Source organism: Zootoca vivipara, chromosome 1 (genome assembly GCF_963506605.1).
Source record: "Zootoca vivipara chromosome 1, rZooViv1.1, whole genome shotgun sequence".
NCBI classification, from domain to species: Eukaryota; Metazoa; Chordata; class Lepidosauria; order Squamata; family Lacertidae; genus Zootoca; species Zootoca vivipara.
The window spans coordinates 96359815-96383531 of record NC_083276.1 but is presented as its reverse complement, the minus strand read 5'-3'; the positions used below and the strand labels follow the sequence as shown (position 1 = coordinate 96383531).

The following is a 23717-nucleotide window of genomic DNA, read 5'->3' as shown; positions in this document are numbered from 1 at the left end:
TGGAATTGTGGCCTCCAAAGACCTAAATAACATAAGTCCAGATTGCTTCCTTCCATATCACCCTGCCTGCTGAAAATTGGGTGGAAAGGGTCTTCTCTGGGTTCCACTTTGGTAGAAGCATGTTTAAGTGGGATGAAACAGTCTTCTCAGTGGTTGCACCTTCATTGTGGAATTTTTTGTCCCATGAAGTTTGGTTGGCTGTTGCTGTTACTAAAAGCCCTTTTATTTTAGCAGACTTTGGTTGTATATGTCAGATTATCTATTTATTTTTGGTTTTGTAAAGTTCTCAGACTTGAGGTTTTAGCAATTATGGTAATTGTTTGACAACATTCTACCATAGTGACTAAAACCAAACAATTAATATTTAAGGTTGCACTATATTAATAAACAGCCCAGTGATGAAAAATTGGTAAGTGGTGACTGTAATATTGTATCCCCCCCCCCCATAGGAAGGAAACCTAATTTATTTCAAATGAAGGTGTGCTTCATATCCTGCAATTCAGGTGTAATCTTGAGGTCTGAGGGTTATTTTCCATGTGTCACGCACCCATTTGGTAAGAAGGCTACTGTGTAAACACTCTGATCAATGTATATGAATTTAGAAGGGGGAGCATCTGGTTCTACCCTTAAAATTCCTCCCCTCTAAGTGTACTGTGAATGCTTGCAAATAGGGATGGTGTCTCAACAGAATCAGACTGTATACCACTATGAGGCCTCAAACCTACCTATATAGACATCCATTTTCTGGGATTGGTTTTTGCCCTAATGAGTTCTGGCCAAACCTGTACAGCTACATATCAAAATGTCTAAGGATTACTAATCTATGAAGCAAGAGGTGTTGGCAATGGGGTGGCTCAAGATTTGCCGCCCTTCCAGATTTTCAGGATTACTGGGAAGAACTGTATTCAGTGGGGCTTACACCACAATCCTAACCATGCCTTCTCAGTCCTATTGAATTTAGCGGGGTTTATTCCCAGGTAGATAGGGTTAGGATTGCAGTCTTACTCCTTGGTAAGTATGCAACCCTAACACTAGGTAGTAAGTCCCACTGAGCTCAACCAAACCTACTTTCGAGTAAACATACTATAGATTGCGCTGCATCTCTTTAAACAAGCAAGGTCGAGCTGAGTTTTTTGTTTTTATTTAAACCGCAATCGCTGCTACACGCCCGAGAGCCCTCCTCCTCCTCATTTAATTTATAGCATTTTAAAAAGGGTGGCTGCGATGCTTCCACCAGCCGCGACCGAGACCTCTTTCGATAATAGGGCAGCGCACAAGTTGAATTAAACATAAACTTCCCATGATGCGGGTGGGAGCTCTGTGACTCGTGCTAACACGAGGTGTAGCCTCCGGCTAACTGCAGCCTAGCATTCCCTTCGGCTAACGGCAGATTTTAGGCAAGGTTTGTTGGGACTCCGAGTCCGGAGAGACCACAGCCAGCTCTTGAGCCCCTCCGACGCCGGAGCTCGGGGAGGGGAGTTTGGGCGCGCTCTCGTCCGCCTCGAGGACGGTGGGAGGAGCCGAGCGACCGGGGAGGCCGCCGGCGGGTCCCACCTGCAGTTGATGCGCGAGGAGGAGCGGCAAGGGCGAGGCGAGGCGACGGCCACTTTCGCTCGCTGCATGCCTGGCTCGTGAGAAGGAAGCCTTGGCGTTTCCCTCGCGCGCGCGCGCCTTTCCCCCGGCTTGGCGTCCCCTGCCGCCTAGCCCTCTTCTTCCTTTGCCTTTCTCTGCCGCCTTGCCCAACTATGGAGACGTCCGGAGACGAACTGGGCGGCAGCAGCAACAGCCTCCCCGAGCCCACCATCGTGCAGCCCCCCGGGACCACTCCCCCGCCAGCCTACCCTGCCCGGGACCCGCAGCCAGCGGAGACGCTGCGCGTCGGGGAGGACGTGCAGTTCAGTGAAGAGCTGGAGGATAGAGGTAAGTCTTTGGGGCCAGTGACGTCTCCCAACAACATGCTTCTCCTCTCCCTCCCCCCGCAAAAAGCAGGCTCCTGTCACGCGCCCATTTCTCTTCCTTTCCCGCGCGCGCCCTGCACCTGGCCGGCTCCCGAAAGATTCATTAAGTTGGCGTCGAACAGGACCGACCCACTACAAAGCCACCGCTCCCAGGCGACTCTCTAGGAAAGCCTTCAATCACCTCACCCTTATGGCCGGCTCCTTTCTACACTTCTCTCTCTCTCTCTTTCTCGCCACCCCGGGTCCGGCCAAGTCTCTGCAGCCCACCCGCTCCCCTCTATATCTCCTTCACGGACGTCCTAGCACTTTCTAATTTACCTCGCTGACCAATAAATCGCTACTCTTAACCCCACTAAATTCTGCCACGTCGCTCTTGTAACCAGCTTTATCATGCCAAGACCCCACAGTCCATCCCTTCTTATGCCTTTACCGCCCTTTCCTTCCTATAGATGCTGGGACCCATTTTTGCCGTGCATCCTCCATTGCTGAATCCTGCCTCCTATATTTCACCTTCCTCAGCCACTCCTGCTTCTCATATATAATCTATGGACCTCCCCTGGTCTGTCTCCTCCGCCTCACAACTCGACTGCTTGTTGTCCATTGTCTTATCACCTGCAACAGCCATCTGAATGACCATTCTCTGTCCCCCTTGACCCTTCTTAATAGTTGGACTGAAATCCTAACTCTGCTTACTTGGGAGTAAGTCCCATTGAATCCATTAGGACTTGCTTCAGAGTAGACAAGGTTAAGCTTGTGCTGTTGGTCTGTCTTATTTAATTCTCCCTCTCTCTCTCTCTCTCTCTCTCTCTCTCTCTCTCTCTCTCTCTCTCTCTCTCTCTCTCTCTCACACACACACACACACACACACACACACACACACACACACCACAATCTATTTTGCCAACCATGCAGTTAAATTCTTTGCTCACCTCATTCTTTTTTATTTTAAAAAAGAAATTGAGCACTGACAGCCTTAAACAAAGAAACACCAGCCTTTTCTTTAGCGTTGAACCACCCAGTCTTCAAAATGCAATTTAAAATGCATTCACAAAAATGCAGACAGGCGTCCCCATTGACTGCAAAGAAAGGATGTTATTTTACCCATTCCACACCCCTTCTTAGAAAGAAGGGGCATTCAATCTATTGTCTCCCTAACAGGCACCTGCCAAGCACGTGCCTATTCAATAGATTTGTGTGTTTTTCTTTCTCTGCACTCTTCCCATGGCATTTTGTTTCATCTGAAGCCAAACAGTTCCCTGCCTTACTTGGAGCCTGCTCTTTGCTCTTCGTTCTCTGCAACTGTCCACAGTTCTTTTTCAGTTTATGAGTTATAAAAAGGGATGATCCTATTCCCAGGCAGCATTCTGGCTACAATCTTGTTGGGTATGATGGATCACTGTGCATCCATTTTTATTTTTATTTAATTAGGAGCCACTCTTAACGAAATAGTGATATGAAGGCCTTTTGCAGTGGCTTAGTCACTTTATAAGGATTGGGCAGTATATGCCAAGTTGGTCTATATTCAAGAGTTTGGGCTCAGGAATAGAGAGATCTTGATTCACCTGGGAATGATATTCCCACTAAACATATTCTATAGATGTAAGATGATGATGGTGAGAAGGAACAAAGGACCTAGTAAAAGATAATGGATGTATGGGGAAAATAAGACAAAGAACCTATAAGCTCATTCCTTGTTCCTCCCTTTCCATTGATAACAAACTCACAGGTCTGAACTATTATTCTTTCCAAGGAAATGTTAGGAATAGTTTTTATTTTTTGCTTTAATCAAATCAAAATTTCAATGAATTTATTCTTTTCTTTTTGAAATGCTATGTCTGTAGGGTGTTCAGTTACATTTTGATGGATCATGGACAAAAGTATGAAGGTTTTAGTTTCAGACTTTAGGGAAGCTTAGTCTTTTTCAGTGTCTAGTATAAAACAAAGTTGTGAGAGTCTCCTCTCTTCTTTCGTTAGGATTCAGAGAATCTTTGTGTGTGACTACTGTATTTGGTATAAGAAAATGCATTAAAATTAGTTCAGTTAATCTGAAATTTTAAAATAAAAAAAATTCCCTCAGTAGCACCTTAAAGACCAACTAAGTTTTTATTTTGGTATGAGCTTTCGTGTGCATGCACACTTCTTCAGATACTTCACTTCTTCAGATTCTTCAGTATCTGAAGAAGTGTGCATGCACACGAAAGCTCATACCAAAATAAAAACTTAGTTGGTCTTTAAGGTGCTACTGAAGGAATTTTTTTTATTTTACTTCGATCCAGACCAACACGGCTACCTACCTGTAACCTGAAATTTTAAAAGTATGTGTAATACCAATTAAAGCAGCATATTTTAAAAACCAGCTTCATAAAGATATTGTCAGCAGGAGAGTTTTATTGTATCAATTACAAATTATTTTTTTACAGACAAATGGAAAAAACATAAATTTAATAAAACACATCACATCTTTCATTACATGTGCTAAAATATCAAATGGAGTAATCTTCAAACGTGAACATGACCTTATAATTATAATATAGGCTTTCTAGTTTTGTCTGTGTATAAATTTACCCAGGTATGTGCCATAGGAAGATTTGAAGTCAAATTTTGGATGGGATTTGCACTCATGATATAAGCTGCAAAGGTCTAGTGTTACCTGTGAAACTATTTTCATTGTATGTGTTTGGCATTTAGATGCTTGTGTGCAATCCCCAAAGACTTTTCATACATACAAGCACAATATGTTTTAAGGGGAACAATTTACCTGGTGACACATTCCTTTTCCCCCTAGAGGTAATACCGGTAAATTGTAAAATATTTGTCCAACTCTAATAGTATGTAAGATTCAAATATTTTAATTTAATGTAAAATGCATAAATTTTAACTCGAGAGGTGTTTAAACAATTTAGACTTGTACCATCTTTCAGAATCCAGTAGCAACCAATAACTGGTTTTAACTATTTTTACTATAATGTCGTCATTAACTTTGCACCACAAGTATGTGTTCTGTTTTGGCTGGGCATAGATCCTCCTAATTCATTGGGGTTTTGTGAGTCTGATCCTGTGATAGTTGGCTTATTTGTTGCCAAGAGTTAGCGAAATCCTACTGGAAATATTTTTTGTATTCTTTCCAGAGATCACAGAGTGAACAAGACGAAGAGGGGAGGGGAGCTTAATCCATGAACACACGTGTTTTGTTTTGTTTTGACTAAAATTTGCTAGTGCAAGTAAGGTGCTTAGAACTGAAACATACAAAAAACCAACAAGCTTGGGGAGATGCCTGCACAACAATGGCGTTTGTTAACCTTTACTGTACCTGCTCTGATTTTCAGAGATGCATCATATCAGCACCTTTATTTTGCTCTCCTATCAAGCAGCTGCTTGGTTTCTGCATCTGTTTCACTGGCACCTTAAGCAATCTCTCCCCATGCTCTTTAAGGTTTGATCAGGAATTGAGTGTATGAATGCAAAATGCAAAAACCTAAAGATGTCTGGTTATTTTATAATTGGCTCCAGGTTGCTCCAGGCAGCAATTCGTACTCTCTTTTTTACATCCTGTGAAATACAAAGGCAAACCTGAACCCATGTACCTGCTTTAGCATTATTTATGGTATATAAATAAGGTGAACAGGATTTCTCCTAAACGGGAAAAATGCTGTACACAAGGAATTCCTGGTTTGGTTCTGAATGGACCTAATTTCTTTTTTTCTTTAAAAGAGGAATAAAACACAGCCCACACATCTTTCCTCTTCTGATTCCCTTACCAGGTTTACTAGAAAGCAGCACAAGACTAAAACCTCATGAAGCTCAAAGCTACAGAAAGAAAGCACTGTGGGTTTCATGGGTTTCCATTATTGTCACACTGGCTCTGGCAGTTGCTGCCTTCAGTGAGTATTGAACCTATTTCAAATCTTTCAGCCTTTGTCTTGGATACCCAAATGCTTAAAAAGCCATACACGATGCTGCTCTGTGCTTTTATATAGCTGTACTACTGAAGTGATTTAGAGAAGGCTTGCCCGGTGCTTATAAATTAATAAAACAGCTGTGTGTATTCTTTTGTTTTTGTTTTTGCTGAAGAGGACATAATTGTTGAAGGTCAGATGAAGGAGCAGATTTTTGTTTCCTGTTAGTCTTTGCAGATATGGAAATGTATTCTTTTTTCTGAATAATATAAAACACGGTGAATTTATTTTAAATTGAGGAAGTTTAAACAAGCCTGTATCTTTCTTGGATGCCATTAAAAAAATACAGAGCAAAGGCAGAAAAATAACACACAAAACGTGTAATATTTATTTTCCTGTGGCTAATAATACATAATTAATGTTTGGAATACAATCTCCACCATTCTGATAAGATTATATGCTCATTGGGGTACATTTAATGATGCCCATGTGGATCTGGCTTTTCTGCTTTAGGCTCTTTAAATATTCTAGAAATCATCTCTCTAAAGCAAATTTTCCTTTAAAAATCAAATGAAATTAAAGGCTGCTTGCTTCATTTAAATTGAAAGACGCTAGCTCAGCATAGTTTTAAATGTTACACACTTAGTAGCAGGTTGTGCTAACCTATGAATTATGCAAAATGTACTTTATTTAACTCTGTAGAGACATCTTGTGACGTGAATTACAAGATTTTGCAGTAGCTTAACAGAAAAGTTAGTTGGTTTATCTTTGGTTTAATATTGCTCGTCATAAAAATAGTATTCCAGTTCTCAGAGACGCACAGGACTTGCTTGTGGATTCTTAGAATATCATCTCTTGGTGTGAGAGAAGCAAAACTGGATGCCGTTGCAGCACATGTCCTTGTGCTAATCTGCAGTGATGGGCTATGGCTGAAAGCTGGTGTCAGCTCCCAAGGGGAGCTATTAGAATCTGGCCAAATGGGCTCTGCAATACTCAGCATATATTACTCGGAGTAATTTGTATGGCACGCGCGCGCGCGCACACACACACACACACCCTGCGTCAATATTTAAAAAGAAAGAAGAAAATAAATTGTGAAAGCAGGGTTTCCTCTAGTACAAAAGAAATAAAGCACAGACAAGAGAATTGTCCTGTTTCATTGCTATAATTTTACTGCCTTGGGATCAGAACAACAACAATTATATTGTCCTCAAACAATGTTAATGATACATTGGCATCCAATTAGGGCACAAGGAAGTATTTAGTAGACGGAATGAGTTGTGGCTTTTAAGAATTTTTCTATGAGTTTGAAAGGAGAGGGCACACACTGGAGATTTTTGATGGAACTTTGATTCTGTAAATATGCCAACTACCGGTATAGCGAATGGTGCAGTTTGTTGAAATATTATGCTGTTGAAAAAGAGTGCCGTGTACACTTTGCTTTGTCCTCTTTAAACCAGTGGGGCTTAATTCAGAGTATACAATGCTGGGCTGCATGGATTAGTCAAGTTAAATTAATTTCCTAAATATCAGGTTATTGCTATTAAACCTGTTAGGACATAGGAGCCCACATTAAAGACAGAGGGGCACATTGGGTGGTATTCAACTATGTTTTACAGTAGACCCACTGAAATTAATGGGCTTACCTTAGTCATGTTCATTCATTCAGTGGGTCTACTCTGAATAAAAACTGCCTGAATACCACCCATTGTGTCTCAAGCACTGAAGTATCATGTGGGAGACCAAACAATTTTTAAAATTGATGTCATATCCTTCCATCTACAGCCACCTCCCTTAATATTTTTTAAAAATCCTAGTAATGATAGTAATTGCATAGAAAAAATTGAAGTGCTCTTTAGAGACACTTGTATTTTTTAATACTGGAACCCAAGATATATCAACTTGCAAGTAGCATGAACACAACATAGCATCTAGCATTTCTGTTTTATATGTTTCTACTCAGAAGTGAACTCCAATGGGACTTGGTCAGAAGAAAATCACATAGGATTGTAACCTGAGTATCATAAAGGTTTTTAACCCATAGGCATTTTAGTACTGTATAGTAAAATAGATTTATTAGGTACATAGCATTAATGCTACAAGAAAGGAACATGTTCAATGCTGATTTAAATGGTATAGAATCAAAGGGCTCAAGCTAGATAATACGTAAGTTGGATATCTGTGACAGGATAGCCTGATTGCTTTTATTTCTTTTTGGAGTAGTTGCAAGGGTTTCCAAATGTGATCAGGGGCTGTGGCAGTGGGCACTGGTGTCATGTTTGTGATCTAATTTATCTCCAAAGCTGCTGTATGCCCCATTAATTATACAGAGACATGTTTTCCCACTAATAAGGCATGTAGGTCTTTGGTGGGATCCATGACAGGTAAGGAGACAAAATTGGGGGTGGGTTGCTCACTCCTTTCCCCAGTGTTCCAGTCTTGATCAGATTACATTTCTCCCCCCACACCCTGATTATTCTTATTAAAACGATAATAGCAACAATCTATTATCTTTTGACCCTCAGATCTATATTCTGCATGTTAAATACTTGTTTTAAATCTGATTGCAGCAGAATGCTACGTAATAGTATAAAGTGAACAGAATATTCAGATTTTATACATTTGCTAAACGCTGTGTTGTCTAGATAGCTTTCTAATCAATATAAGCATTTCTATAAGAATGCTTGATTGATTTTCAATTTGTCTTAATGTAACTTTCAACGAAGTTCCCATACCTTAGGTTTACAGAAGATTCAATACAGAGACACACTACATATCTTCAATGTAAAGAAGTATATGTCGGCTGATAAGTAATTAGCTAATATAAAAATGTGTTACAGTGAATTCAATATATCAAGTATAGCCTGGATAAAGTTGGAGTGATTTAATTTTATGCATGATTCAGTTGTTTGATGGTTCATTACTATAACGCTGCATTGTCTCCATATTTCATATTTCCTTTCATTTGTCAGCTGTTCCCATGTTTGGCCAATCTTTCAAGCTGAGATGCTTGCCAGACAGCTTGGTGATTGCTTCCTGTGTTATATGATTGACTTCTGCTTGTCATTTGGGATAGCTAGATTGACTCGGAGAATCATTTCCAAACACCTGCTATTTATGGCACTCTGTTTCCCAGCTTCTTCCTGCTTTTTCACAATGGCAAAGTGTTAGCATTGAAGTCCAGTGATTTCTATCCCCTTCTCTTGAGAATGCAGACCAGCTAGCCAACACTTTCGGTAGCTATCAGACTGTTACTGCTTTCTTTCTGTGTTCCAACATTTTCATTTCTTTTAAGATACATTCTGAAACCTCAGTTTATTTTTACATGCTATTATTCAGGGCTCATCCAGACTTGCCCTTGCCCCGCTGCTTTCCTCAGAAGAAACTCAATCTTTAGCACTGAATTGACAAGTGTCAATTGAGTTTTCTCTGGGTTGATGTTTGTGCTGATTTATTGCTAAAAAAGCAGGTTTTCTGGGGGAAAACACTGGGGCAAGTGGAAAAATGCTTGGATACATGCTTTCTAGGCATGGGACAAGCACAGGTCTGGAAGAGCCCTCAGTCTTTATAATTTACCTTCTGCTCTTAAGCAAACTTATGTGACTTCTGATTGCTTTAACATAAGAGTAGGGTGCATGAGATATTCAGATATATTGACGAGGTTATTAAAAAAAGACCCTGGAATGATTTTTTTCTCATTATAGTTTAATAAAAAAGCAGAAAAATACAGTCTTAAATGTATCTGTAGTAGATTCTCCAATCTTTATTTCAGGTCTGGCTAGAACCATTTTCCTATTTAGGATTGCCAGGTTGCAACAATGACCGCTCCACACATCAATGGGGGGCGCTTTTTGCGTGGACATGTGCAGCCCCCTGATCTCCCTGGAAGTTCAGGTCTGGCACCGCCTTCCCAGGTAGCATGCCAGGTGTCTCCGCCTACCCAAGCCTGGCATCCAATCCTGCCTGGGGAGGTGTTGCCAGGGGATGGCCAGGTAAGGGGAGGGACAATCCGGCTCGGACAATAGCTTTTGAATCTTACCTACAAGCAGCAGTTGGTTCCAGAGCTTCTCCCACCCTCCACACCCTTCATTCATGTTCTTTTGCAGGTTAACCTTTTCTCTACAGGTTCTCAGGCGCTGCTACATCAAGGCCGCTGTTGAAGGGTCGGAAAGGAATTTCCCTGCATTGGCAGGTTTCGCCTTTCCTGTAGCAATATGTCACAACTTGGTGGTGTCAGGCCTTGGACGGAATTCTTTGGCGATTTTCCTAGAGGGAGGGGTGTGAGGCGGAGACCTCACCCCCTTGCGGCGACAAGATTGGGGTATTGGGGGAAGCCTTGACCATGCCAATAGGTGTCATCACTTCCCCCTACCAGCAGCGGCGAACAAGGGGCGGGCTCTCTCTGTTTGAACATATGTTCTCCAGAGCCAGCCCCAACCCCCATACATGTGGATGACCCCAAAGCCTCCCAGAACCCCGGCTGGGGACTGGGAAGGATAACGCCCAATGCCTGAAGCCATGGTCTCCCTACATCTGAATTTGAATAAAGTTGTGGCCAATTTGAATCCCATAGCACATTTTCTCGTGTATTTATTCCGCTTGGGGGGGGGTCGCCTGCGGGTTTGGGGGACTCCGCCTATCCATGCAAAGAAAAAATTAGATATTCTGGACAAACCAAAGATAATGAGGAATTATTGGAGCCAAATAGAATCCAAAAGCAGGATTATTTCCTTGTTCAACTTGAAAACCTGTTGGTTAATCTAGTTAAGGACATGTCATTCTCTGAACTATGGAGGCGGAAATGTCTGGTGACAGTGCAAATGTCAAGAATCATATTTAGGTGATATATTCTCAGCTGCCCGAATAGTTACTAGATGACTAATTTAATGTAGAAACTCCTTTAGAAACAGCTGATAGTCTAACAAGCGCTGTTCTCTATTGTTGCTATGAAGATTTGTCCCCTCCATGGAGTTTACTTTGCTGTTGTCAGCAGAAATAATACTGTTGTAGATTTATGGGTCTACAGATTATGGCAGCTGCATGCATTGAATGAATGCCTATCATTCATGATCAGAAGAGTATACAGTTTGGGGTGTATTGAGAACATGTTTTGTGTCTTTCTTTTTGGTACATTTCTTTTTGGTCCTCAAATTAGTCATAATAGTGATTTCTAAGACAATAGCGACACCCTGAATGTGCTTCTGGAGCGCAACATTCAAGAGGTTTGTTAACAGAATCCAATAATATGGAGGTTCACGTGTAACATAGATATTATCCTAAAAATATACAACCAGGTAAAGCTAATGCTTGTTTACACTTCCTTGATTCCCCGTCCCCCATGTTAAACATATTGCAATATTTACACCTGAGCCAGGGTAGTGCTCAGAACTATGAAACAGGTTGTTATTGCAGGCGGTGGGTCTGAGGCACTGAGAGTGCTATCCTTGCCTGAGGGAGCACTAATGTTGAAGGCTAAAGATCAGCAAGTTCCAGTGCAAACATGTAATTCCATCCTTGTTGAATTTCTGAGGAAAAGTGGGTTGGAATGATTGGGGGGGGGGATGTTTGGCTCCAATATGCATTTCACTTTGTGAAGTCCTGGAGAAAAAGGTAGAAGAGATGCGCCCTTTGACTTTTGAGTCTTTTTGTTTTTATGTCATCAGCAAGTTCAGCCTTTCTGAACTTCTGGTAGCTGGTGATAGTTCATGCTTATGCTATTCAAAATTAGGATTATATGATATGAAATTAGGATATATGTCATGGCTATTCAATTTTTGCAGTGGATTTTTCAAATTAAGGACAAAAATATGTGAATTATGCTAAATAGTTGGAGAAATTACAGAACATTCACTTTTTAATATCTTATTATTTTAAAAATATGAAATATATTTAAATTGAATAGTTTTTTTCATTAATAACTAGCAGCATTGTACCTGGAATTGCCCAGGGATTCCAATAAATGAAAACACTGCATATTGAAAAGTTTATTCTGTCATCTTGATTCAAATTGGTGCCCACCTGTATCAAAACATAGATGAAGACCTGCACCTTGATCTTGGGAACTATCATGCAGAATCTGTTCACGATATCTTAAGAGATGTCCTAATAAATAGTGAACAAAGAAACAACTTTCCAAAATGGAACAAAGAAACAATTTTCCAAAATGGCCTCGCCTGCTCAAATATTCTTTTGGGGGGACCAAAGAGTTGGCTCCTATGATACATGTGCTGATTAGATTTTCTAGCATGATACTCCAATTTGCACATATATATTCTAACTATAATGTAGTTCTGGTGTTAACTACAATATTTTCAAAGGATTTAAAAGTCAACAAATACTTGCATGGAAATAACCATATACCATTGATCATTCACTTTCCATCAGAAAAACTTGGCTGGCGAATCTTATAAGGCCAGTTAGAATGAATTCTACTTACCTGTTCTAATCTTTCTGCATATGTAGAGAACAGCTTAAGAAACATCATATTTTGGTTTACCATAAACCAGAGTGTAGCTCTTAGTGGGTTTAGTGTAGCTCATGGTGTATGTATGCAATTTGTAATTAAGTTCAAATATGAATCACACTGTAATTTACATGCTTCTCAGTACCAGGTTAAAGTAGCAGCCAGCTGAGTATGGAGAGAAGAGCTTTCTACATGTAGATACAGGTGTTTCATTAAAGACCAGATGGAGCAGTCTTATGATTTCATTAAAAATGACAGTAATACCCTAAAACTAATCTAAAAGGGATTGACACCTGTGCATCATAATCAACGATCTTAAGAATATTTATAGGAATATGAATTTTGCACACTTAGATACGTGTCGGTCGCAATAAATACTTCTTTTCCATTGGAAAAGCAGAATACCACGACCATCAATTACCCTAAACATGATCTACAATTTAGCTTCCAAATGTTTTCCCCATGCAGTGTTTGAGATGTAGCCTGGTAGAATCTTTCCCCAAATATTGGGTACTAGTTATGTAGAGTGACCTATCAATAAGTAACGAGCTGCATTAAACCATATGGCTGAGACAGCAGATTGGGTGAGATGACAGATTATGTCTCTGCTATCTCCCTGCATGTCCAATCACCAACCAATTACAACTCAGTGGTTGTCCAACAGACCTACTTCTCCTTTCTCCTCACTCAACTCCTGCTACTCTCCCTCCCTCTGCTGCTCACCCACCTACTGCAAGAGCACTGTCACAACCAGCAATGGAGGTGGCAAATTAGTGTAAGATGCCCTTCACTTTTAAACTATTTTGCCATGGTTTTGGCAAAGTGGTAGCAGCTCTCAGTGATTTTGCCCACAATGCATTGCTCTGAGAACCATGCCAGCAGTACTGATGGCATTGCTTGTTCCCAGATTTACCCCTCCCACCTGCAGCCCTTTGTACTACTTACCCTTCATTACTGTTCTTGAATGTTCCTGAACTCCTGAATATATTTTTGGAAAGTGTAAAAAGGCTGCAAGAGATGTTGGAGTTGGGCATGTACTGTATGTCATAGCAGAGTACAGGAATAAATAGTCTGGTAAGACAGCTGGTTGAAAGAAGAAATATGTTTAAGATTCATTCTTCCTAGTAGTAATCGAAGCCATTCTGAGGACAAGCTTACATGTTGCCATCATTGAGTCCTTAACAAAAGGAAAGTCTCTAATCTTAATTGAAGGAGGGCGAAGAAAGAATGAAAACCACCCCCACCCCATTTCAGATGCAGCTTTATTTCCAACAGGAGAGAGGTAGAGTTCGTTAAAAATCACGTACCCTCTTTTGCTAGCTGAGGTGTCTGTTGGATTAATAACCATTTTGCTATTAGAAGGGCACAGTTGGATTCCACCTCATGGTTTTGTGAATCGTGGTATTTGAAATGCTTCAAAATGTAATGTTATTAATGAGGGTAAAGATCTCTTCAGAGCTAAATACAAGATGATTTTAGAGCAATATTGTTTTAATAGGCCTTAACAGACTACTTCCCGATTCTTTGAAACAATGGACAAAAACTCTCATTGACTGAGTAGCAGGATGTTTGTTACCTTAGCAAAAATATCAGCAAGATATTATGCATAGCTGCCAAGTTCTCCCTTTTTTAAAGGGAAATTCCATTATGCTGAATAGGCTTCCTCGCGAGAAAAGGGAAAACTTGGCAGCCATGATTATGAGCTGAATGTTTTAAGTTGACCTCAAACTCTTTATCAGATCACTAGGAGTGGTGTGGAAGAAGGGCTCACTGTATGCTTGAGGATGTTAATCCTTTGAGTTAAATCAGCCTTTACTAATTAATGCTTGCTTCCTGACACAACAGCCTTACTGTTGTGTGATTTACTGTGGCAGCCAACATTTATCAACTATCATTTCCAGCTGTGTGGAACTAATAATACCCAAAGGGGCCTGTTCTATGGGTTTGATGTGTGGGGTGTTAGGTATGCAACACAAACTTATCATTTTAATTAACAAGTCTTGATATTTCAAAACGTAATAGAGCACAACTAATGAATGTATTTTTAGTGAAAAAGACTAAAAAAAATTCAATAGTGCAGTTTTATGGTAGAATAATCAGCTATGAAATATAGAAAACAACTCTATAGTGTACTGTCATGGACAGAATGAATAAATGGCATAAGCAGGTTGATTACACGGTAGGAGGCCTAAAATTTAATGTGAAATGAGATGTTGTATATATTTTTTCTTGCCCTCCTGCCTTGATATTACATCATGCTGTGATGTCAACAAATCATTGTAGCTAAAATTTGAAATTTCTTTATGCCCTTAAAAGTATGTTCATATGATGTAACCCTTGGGTTGTGTGTGTATGTGTACGTGTGAAAGATTTTCCTGTTAAGCGAAATCCTGTCTACTTTCTTATGTCTTAAGACTGTGTATAAAATACAGATTTAAAGCGCATTCATTTCTACAAAGAATTCTGGGTACTGTAGTTTAACAGTCATTGGGAAATGTAATTCAGGGTGAGGTGGCCAAAATTCTTTGAAATAATGTGCTTTGAGTGTGCTTCACAGGTACACAGCCTTTATAGAGCTCTTCTCTTACTTTCTCATCTGTTCCATTGTCTCTTATCCCTTAGAACTGCTGAGATGCATTTGATCCCACTAGCATTAAAAATGAAGAAGGCCTTATCTGGGCATCCTTATCATTGGAATTGAGGTAGCTTCTAGGTGCAGAGCCTTCTCAGTGATGGTGCACCTAGCCCTGATTTAGCTGTCCTCCTGGATTTCCTTTTTATTTCCCTAAGCTTTTTTGTTACATAAACTACCAAAGGAAGTTGTAAAGGACTGTATAAATGTTCATCTGCCAGTCCTCCAGCTTTAATATAGGCAATGATATCAGCCTGTCTTTTAAAGGTGGTTTTGATGATTATTGAGTGTGTGAAACTCATCGAGCAGTGAAAAGGGATATACTGTATAAATGATAATTGTTATAATAAACCACTGAATGACTTCCCGAGCACTTAGTAACAGAAAGTAGTTATAGCGGACATACCTTGGTTCAGTGATGTAGGAATGGCAGTTTAAAATGCCCTGGCTTCTTTTAAAAATGCACACCAAAACTTATTGTACTTTGTTTTCCAAGAAAAACAAGTTTTACCAGCTATGTATCAACACAACTACATCATTCAAATATTTTGTCCTCTTGGTAATATATTTTATGCAAGTATAAATAATTAATCATGTAGCACAAGGTGCATAAACACCTGACCTTTCCTTGTAATTAATCTGTTTAACTGCCATCCAAGTGGTACATTTTGCAGGAAATATAATTTAGGGTATGATATTGCCATCTGTGCTTTATGAACAGGTTGTCATGGGCATAGTGCATCTTATGCCAGAAGCTTAGTTTTCGACCTGTATGGTTTGATGCTGAGGAAGATGTACAACCATAGCTGTGTAATCTACAAGTTTTAGTCCAGCTGGAAACAATAATAATCTGTCTATGCCTTGATACAAGTGTATGATAATTCAGCATATCTGGATTTAGGCAAAATCTGGAATACTTTATAGTAATTTAAATCTGTGCCTGCGGGAGGCATGTGTCATCTTATAGCTGGAAATAAGATGCTAGACTTTTCCAAACACTGCCACTAGCTGTATTGTGGATCTTTTTAGAAAGGTATGTTGTAAAAAGTAAGATAAACTATTAAAATGTGGATTGAAATTCATCAGTATATTTCAACACTACCGTAGTTGTTTTTAGGCAGCATCTCAAGATGGTTACAGTCTACAGACTTCTGCGCTCCAGCACACTCAGCTTTTTCACTCATCCTCCCCTCCCCTTTTTGTTGTTGTTGTTGTTGCTTAACATCCATCTTAAAAAGAGATCTGGAGAACTCAAAAGGTTGCTCATTATTTTCGGGTATTAAGGTATTGCTGTATAGTATTGTGCTTTCACCCCACAATGCAGGAATGGAGGGGTAGCTGTATCATTATTTGTTTGTTGTTGTTGTTTAGTCGTGTCTGACTCTTTGTGACCGCCATGGACCAGAGCACACCAGGCACTCCTGTCTTCCACTGCCTCCCGCAGTTTGATCAAGCTCATGTTGGTAGCTTTGAGAACACTGTCCAACCATCTCGTCCTCTGTCGTCCCCTTCTCATTCTCTTTTCCAGGGAGTCTTCTCTTCTCATGAGGTAGCCAAAGTATTGGAGCCTCAGCTTCAGGATCTGTCCTTCCAGTGAGCACTCAGGGCTGATTTCCTTAAGAATGGATAGGTTTGATCTTCTTGCAGTCCATGGGACTCTCAAGAGTCTCCTCCAGCACCAAAATTCAAAGCATCAATTCTTCAGCGATCAGCCTTCTTTATTGTGTATCATTAGGCAGGGTTAAATGACTTGAAGTCCCCTGAGCTAGCCTACTATTCTGTGGAGCAGTGTGGACGCTATCACATTGCCGGTTTTGCAACTGAAACTTAGTTCCAGCCCAGATGGAAGTGGGAGATGCCATCTCCTCCTGTAGCAAAATGATTCATGACAGCCCTGGTGGAAGGAAGGAAGGATTTTCATTTCTTGAATTGAATGTCAAATTATTTTTGTTCATATCAGGGTTTTTTCTTGATATGCAGCTTCTCTTGGGAGTGAATAATGCAAAATGCTATTGTATGTTCAACCGCGCCACATATTTGTATAATGCTGCTATGTATTATTTTGGTCATAATATATTAAACAAAAATACAGTCTGAAAAAGGGTATGGAAAGAAACTAAAATTGTCAACAGTTTGGTTAAAAACCTGTATCCACTTATTTGTGTATAAGTCCAACTATAACCTAATTGGAACCTCTTTATGAGTGCACGTAGGATTGCAGTTTTAAATAAATGTTTAAAAGCTTTAAAGCTTCACAGGGCAGTCCTATGTATGTACTGTATACTCGGAAGTAAGTCTCACTGAGTTTGAGGGGACTTATTAATCTCGGGCAACTGTAAGTGTATATAGGGTTGCATCTTAAATAGAGAAACCTATTACAGTACTGTATTGAGGAGAGCAGACAAGCAATTTCTTCATTTGTACTAAACTTGGGGACATCCAGTGAAGTCAAATTAGTGTTGATCACAAACTTACATAGCATATACCACTTCAGAGTTAATAATTAACGTATGAAATTACAAGATATTATGGTAATTACTAGCTTTGAAGAAATGAAAGGGGAGAAAAGATTTGGTATATTAATGGAGGACAATTCTATTAAAAGCTGTGAGTCATGATTATTGAATAGAAACTCAGAGCGCTTCTTCATCCATCTCTTTTATTGGTAAGCGTGGGGTAGGAGAACTACAAATCCTCTCACCTGCTACCCTCTGTTCAATGGTTTCCCAGGGAATGTCTCTTGACTGCTTCTATAGCTTTGCAGATTTATGCACACTCAGGCACACACATGTTCAATCCTCTTGAGCATTTGATTCCTGAGGGTTTTTTTTAAAGGGCTACTAGTTTCTGAATTTAAGGCCTCTGATGGCTGTACAATTCAGCCTTTAATTAGGCCTGTAGCCAGGTTTTCATTCTTTTTGGGCCATAAAGTGATAAAGGAGTGGCTTATTCTGTGCCTGTGGGACTAGACTAGAGGAACTTGAGCAATCATTCAGGTAACTTTTTAATCCTTTTGAAAATAACCTAGATCATAGCTTTTATATTTTTAATGTGCACTTGTGAAAGGGATGGTATGAACTTCACAGATTAGCAGTTGATCATTCTCACTGGGAAACTGACAAGGTCACACTGAAGTTATATTTATACCTGTGAAAACAAATGACGTTAACATAGCATAACATTGCATAAATGTATAGATTTTCATGGGTAGCATTTGATTGCTGCTGGAGCTGCAGAGTTGTTTTGGATGATATTGATGCAGCAGCAAGAGTTTGTGTATAACACTTCACATACTATAGGTAGGCAAGATAGAAAAATACATTCCCATGAGAATTAAACTGTTTTATATGATAATTAAACAGCAGTTGTACAAAAAACTATTGTATGAGAAAAAGGAGCTGCCACAGTAGCATTTGAAGTTTTCTATAGCATTTTATATTTATAATATATTTTCAGTCTTGTGCTGTCAGATTTTCCTTCAACCTAAGAAAATCACATTATTGCTTTGTAGCAATGCAAAACAAACTTATCTATTTCCAGCTCTAAATTAAGCTAATAGAGTGAAAATACTAAATAATGAATTTGTTCAACAATGACATAAAAAGTCACACCAGCCACACCTCTTCTTCCTGGTTTCTGAATGAAGAATTTTCCTCTGAGATCCAAATGATAGATTTGTATGTGTGTGCTTCAGAGCTAGTGTGGAAGTGTGGAAGCCTTAGATCAGGCATAGGCAAACTTGGCCCTCCAGATGTTAGCTAGGGATGATGTAGTCCCAAAACATCTAGAGGGCCGAGTTTGCCTATGCCTGCCTTAGATATTGTCACAGAGTCAGCTGGTCAGTAAATCACACGGTTCAAAGCTGGAGTTATTAGAAAAACACAAACTTTACAGACTTGGCTGGGTTTCATGCTCAGTGAGCACAGCAGCTCATGCCCTGTAGGTCCTACTCCATGAAATCAGTTGCTGAAACTATAACATGTCAACCTATATTAGATTATTGTAGCCATTTCTTTTGTTAAGAGCTAACCTTGTGGCTTTTTTTACATTAAGAAAGACAAGACTGATCAAATTTCATAATTTTTGAATATATCATGTGTCGTTAATGCAATATCATTCACTAGAAAAGCTAAATGTGAAACATAATCCATCATACAAATGCTTTTGGGTAATGCATAACTCAAATCTTATTTGGAACATGATATTATGTAAAGTAGACATTGTGTTACTCATTTGGCATTCATTGGCAAGCATTTGACCAAGGTCTTCTTCTTTTTTTGACATTCCAAAACCTTTCCCTTCAAGCCTTTTGCTTTTAGCTAAAGTGCTGGTCTTAGACAAAATGGGAGTAAAAATGATGCATGTAGTAGTTCTTGAAGATAATTGTTACACTTCCTTCATGGGTGTGTGTGTGGAATGAATACGGATATTCTATTTTCTGTATCCTGTGACACGTACCCATTTTCTTCAGATCCTTCTTTTCTCCAGTCATTCATTTGTGTATTCCAGGTTGTTTTTCTGTCACTGTCTTTGCAACATACGGTAGGTGTGGTTTTTAGGAATCCACACCAACACGCATTAGGAGAGCAATGGTTTCACAATGTAGAATAATCTATAAAACAAAACTGGCATTTCATCTGTCACATGAGGCACAGGTCTTCCTTCCTTCCTTCCTTCCTTCCTTCCTTCCTTCCTTCCTTCCTTCCTTCCTTCCTTCCTTCCTTCCTTCCTTCCTTCCTTTAAAAAAAAGCTTAATGTTCAGATGCCCTGTATGTGGTCTTAAGGTATATATTAAAAAGTCGCAGACAGATAAGGATTTCTCAGTGGGATAGTTCACATTTGCTGCAACCCCCATGCTAATTCTTCAGGACCCTGGTGGGGAATTCCCCCAGACATGGATCAAATTGCTTTTTGAGTACTGGTGTCTACAAGCAGGCTTTTCATCTACAGCCACTATGATTGTGCAGTTGCAGCAGCCTGAAAAAGACACTGAGAAATTTGCTAGTGAATCTCTAAACTGGTCTAATTTTGTACTAAAATATACTCTTTAGTTCATTGCCTGTGCCTAGGGAGAAGATGTAGAAATAATCGCACATTAGGCAGTTCTAATCTCTTCTGAAAACGTGAATCTGGAAAAAGTAAATAATTTCTGGGGAAACATACCGCAAGGCAAAGTAGTACAACTCATTCTCATTACAGTACTGTAACAAATTTACCCTGGAGATAAATGCATTTCATATGTTGAAATCTGACTATAATGATATTTATAATGTGAGCTGCTGGGATTTAAATGGTTTATGATCTCCCACCCCCAAATCTGACCCCGATTTCCTGAAGAGCATCTTGTGTGAAGAGACTTGCATAAAACCACCAGTGACATGACAGAGTCTTGACCCAGACTAACTGCCCAAATTCTCATAATTTGCTTAACTCGTATATATATGCAAGTCATTTTTCTTGTATTGACTACTAGCATAATCCTAACTGATGCAAGTAATGTGTTTTAGGAAATGTTAGTATTTACAAATTGTTCTTTTTAAAACACTTGTTTAACACAGGATGATTTAAACTGTTAGATAGCAGGGTTTTCCCCCCAGACTGAAAGACTTGAATTATTCATAGATCATGTGTGCCAATCATATTCTGGTCTCTTGAGAAATCAATACTGTGCCCTATGTTAGGTTATGATCTTTGTTCTGTCAACATCTTGCTGCAAGATTAGGAATTCATACATGTGCAAAAAATAATAAAGTATGGAAAAAACTGTGATGTTTTCTTCACCACTTTGTGCAGCTAGAAGGACATAACAACATTAAATCAATAATCCTCATGAGAATAAAAAGAAATAGCCCTCCCTATAGGAGCTCTACACATTTCCTATTCTCTTCCAAAGTTTATATTGTAAATACTACTACTACTAATAATAATGAATAATTTTATTATTTATACTCTGCTCATCTGGCTGGGTTTCTGCAGCCACTCTGGGCAGCTTACAGCCAGGTAAAGGTAAAGGGACTCCTGACCATTAGGTCCAGTCATGACCAACTCTGGGGTTGTGGTGCTCACCTCGCGTTATAGGTCGAGGGAGCCGGCATACAGTTTCCAGGTCATGTGGCCAGCATGACAAAGCTGCTTCTGGCGAACCAGAGCAGCACACGGAAACGCCGTTTACCTTCCCGCTGTATTACTTATTTATCTACTAGCACTTTGATGTGCTTTTGAACTGCTAGGTTGGCAGGAGCTGGGACTGAGCAACGGGAGCTCACCCCGTCGCGGGGATTCAAACGGCCGACCTTCTGATCGGCAAGCCCTAGGCTCTGGTTTAACCCACAGCGCCACCCGCGTTCCATTTACAGCCAGGTACATGATGCTTTTTTCTTCTATTAAATACTGAGATACATTGTTTTCATTTATTTATTTTGATTTATACCACGCTTTTTCAAATATCCCAGGGTGATGTAAAACATTAATAACATATTTTACAGATCACAATTATAAAAACATAATAAAAACCCTAAGAATAGACAGCATAATGCTAAAATAATCACAATAGCAGCCCTCCCCTGTGGTCTTAACAGGCCATAGATTATTTAATGTGCAGAGGCCTGGGTAAAGAGGAATGGTTTTGCCTGGCACCTAAAGACATGAAATGATGACGCTAGGCGAATCTATCCGGGGAGAGCATTCCACAGAGGGAGCCACCACAGAAAAGGCACGCTTTTGTGTTGCTACCCTCTAAACCTGTCAAGGAGGCGGAACATAGAGAAGGGCAGGTGACCAGTGCAGGATCTGAGTTGGTTCGTATGGGAATTGAGGTCCTGAGCCATATACTTGCAGTGCAAATAATATTCAGACAGCATCAGTGTAATGAAGAACCTAAAGATACATAAATGTAACGTATCTATCTTACAGTGTTTAACATGGGACACAGATGCCACAGGATGGAAATGTCTACAACAGGCATAGGCAAAATCGGCCCTCCAGATGTTTTGGGAGTACAACTCCCATCATCCCAACTAACAGGACCAGTGATCAAGGATGATGGGAGTTGTAGTCCAAAAACATCTGGAGGGCTGAGTTTGCCTATGCCTGGTCTACAAGCACGAGAGAGCAGAAAGCAGTGGATACAGATACAATAGAGCTGAATAATTGCCTAGGCTAGGAATGCGTAGAGTGCAGGAAAATTTACAAAAATCCGCGCTTCACATTTTAACAAATATTTATATTACATTTGAAAGATCATTAATTATTTTGGATTGAAACAGGTCTCTCCAATAATTTTTGAGACCTGCAGGTATAGGGCGGTATATAAATTCAATAAATAAATACAAATGTTTATTCTGGCTACGGTAGTATCCAAGTAACCATCCTCTCAGTGCAAGGTTTTTGGCTTGTGTAATAGGGCTTTCCCCTGCCCTTGCACTGTCCCCAACTCTATTCTGGAGGATTAGAGAAATCCACAGATTTAGGGGTCGGCAAGGAAAGGGACAAAGTTCTGTTATGCAGAAATCCTTGCACTGATGGGACAGTTACTTAGAGCCATATCCGATACAAGCCACAGTGATGTTTAATGCATAGTTTTGTTGAATCTGCTGAGCATCATCATCCAGTTTGGTGTGACTCTGCTCAATTTGGTATCATGGGTCCAAACTGCACTAATTTGGATGATTCTGAAGGTTTTGTCACCCAATTTGGTGTGCTGCTTCTAACATGCACCAATTTGGACATGTCTGACTATATAATTGCCTGACTTAGCACAAGGGTTCTCAAGGGTAAGGCTTCATTCTTGGTCTGGGTTTGGAATCAATGCCATTTTGAATCAAGATGGTGGACTGAAATATGACTTTCGCATGAGTTCACTCATTTGGATTTGAAACAAGATTTCCTGAGATGGAAACACCATTGGACTCACTGAGCCCTGCATCTCTCTCTCTCTCTGTCTGTCTCTGCGTGTCCATTTATAGATCACAGCCCCCCCCCCCGAATTCCTGGGCAGTGCAAGGCACTTTCTTTTAGTTATAAATAAACAAATATTTGATGGACTAGTGAGATTTGTGGATGTTCACTGAATTAAGGGAAACAAATGAGTAGATCAACTTTACTTTATTTCCCTAAACATTCTATTAACAGTACAATCCTATGCAGACTCAAAATCCTGTTGATTCCAGTTGGGCTTATTCCTAGCTAAATAGACATCGGATTGCAGCCCAAGTGAGTGGAACAGTGATATAAATAAATATGACAGGACAGATATAATTTTGTTCATTTTGTACGGAATGGTCAGAATTAGCTTTTGTTTTCAAAATCAGAAGTAAAGCCATAGCTGCAAAGTTTTCCGTTTTCTCGCGAGGAAGCCTATTCAGCATAAGGGAAAATCCCTGTAAAAAAGGGATAACTTGGCAGCTATGAGTAAAGCAGGTTAATCAGCTTGTGAGTTTATCATAATTCAAGGCACTTTATTATGAAGGTATTGTTAAGGTATTGTTTACAAAGATTTATACTGGTGTTAAAAGTTCAGCTCAGACTTAATTTTTCTTTAATTTGTTTTTAAAGATTCCATCATAAATTGGGATTCTCAAACTGATAGGAAAGGGCTAGTTATAGGTTTCCTATCACAGCCTAATTGTCTGTAATACTGAAGTCTAATTCATCTAATTGTCAGGAAGAGAAATGATTAGCACCCCCCCCCCCCCATTTTGTAATTAGTACTTGGTGCTTCTGAATCCCATATCAGATTAAATTCTAGCTCGTATAATGAGCTTAACATG

General features: G+C 39.7%; 1 protein-coding gene across 1 annotated transcript in view; it reads left to right on the top strand.

Moving 5' to 3' along the window:
* The first annotated feature begins 1625 nt into the window (after nt 1-1625).
* Nucleotides 1626-23717, top strand: part of TMEM163 (transmembrane protein 163) — a 76838-nt gene continuing 54746 nt past the window's right edge. Inside the window, exons 1-2 of the mRNA XM_035130432.2 lie at nt 1626-1920; nt 5720-5839. Of these exons, the coding sequence (XP_034986323.1) occupies nt 1746-1920; nt 5720-5839 (295 nt within the window). The 5' untranslated portion in view covers nt 1626-1745. The remainder of the gene's footprint in view (nt 1921-5719; nt 5840-23717) is intronic.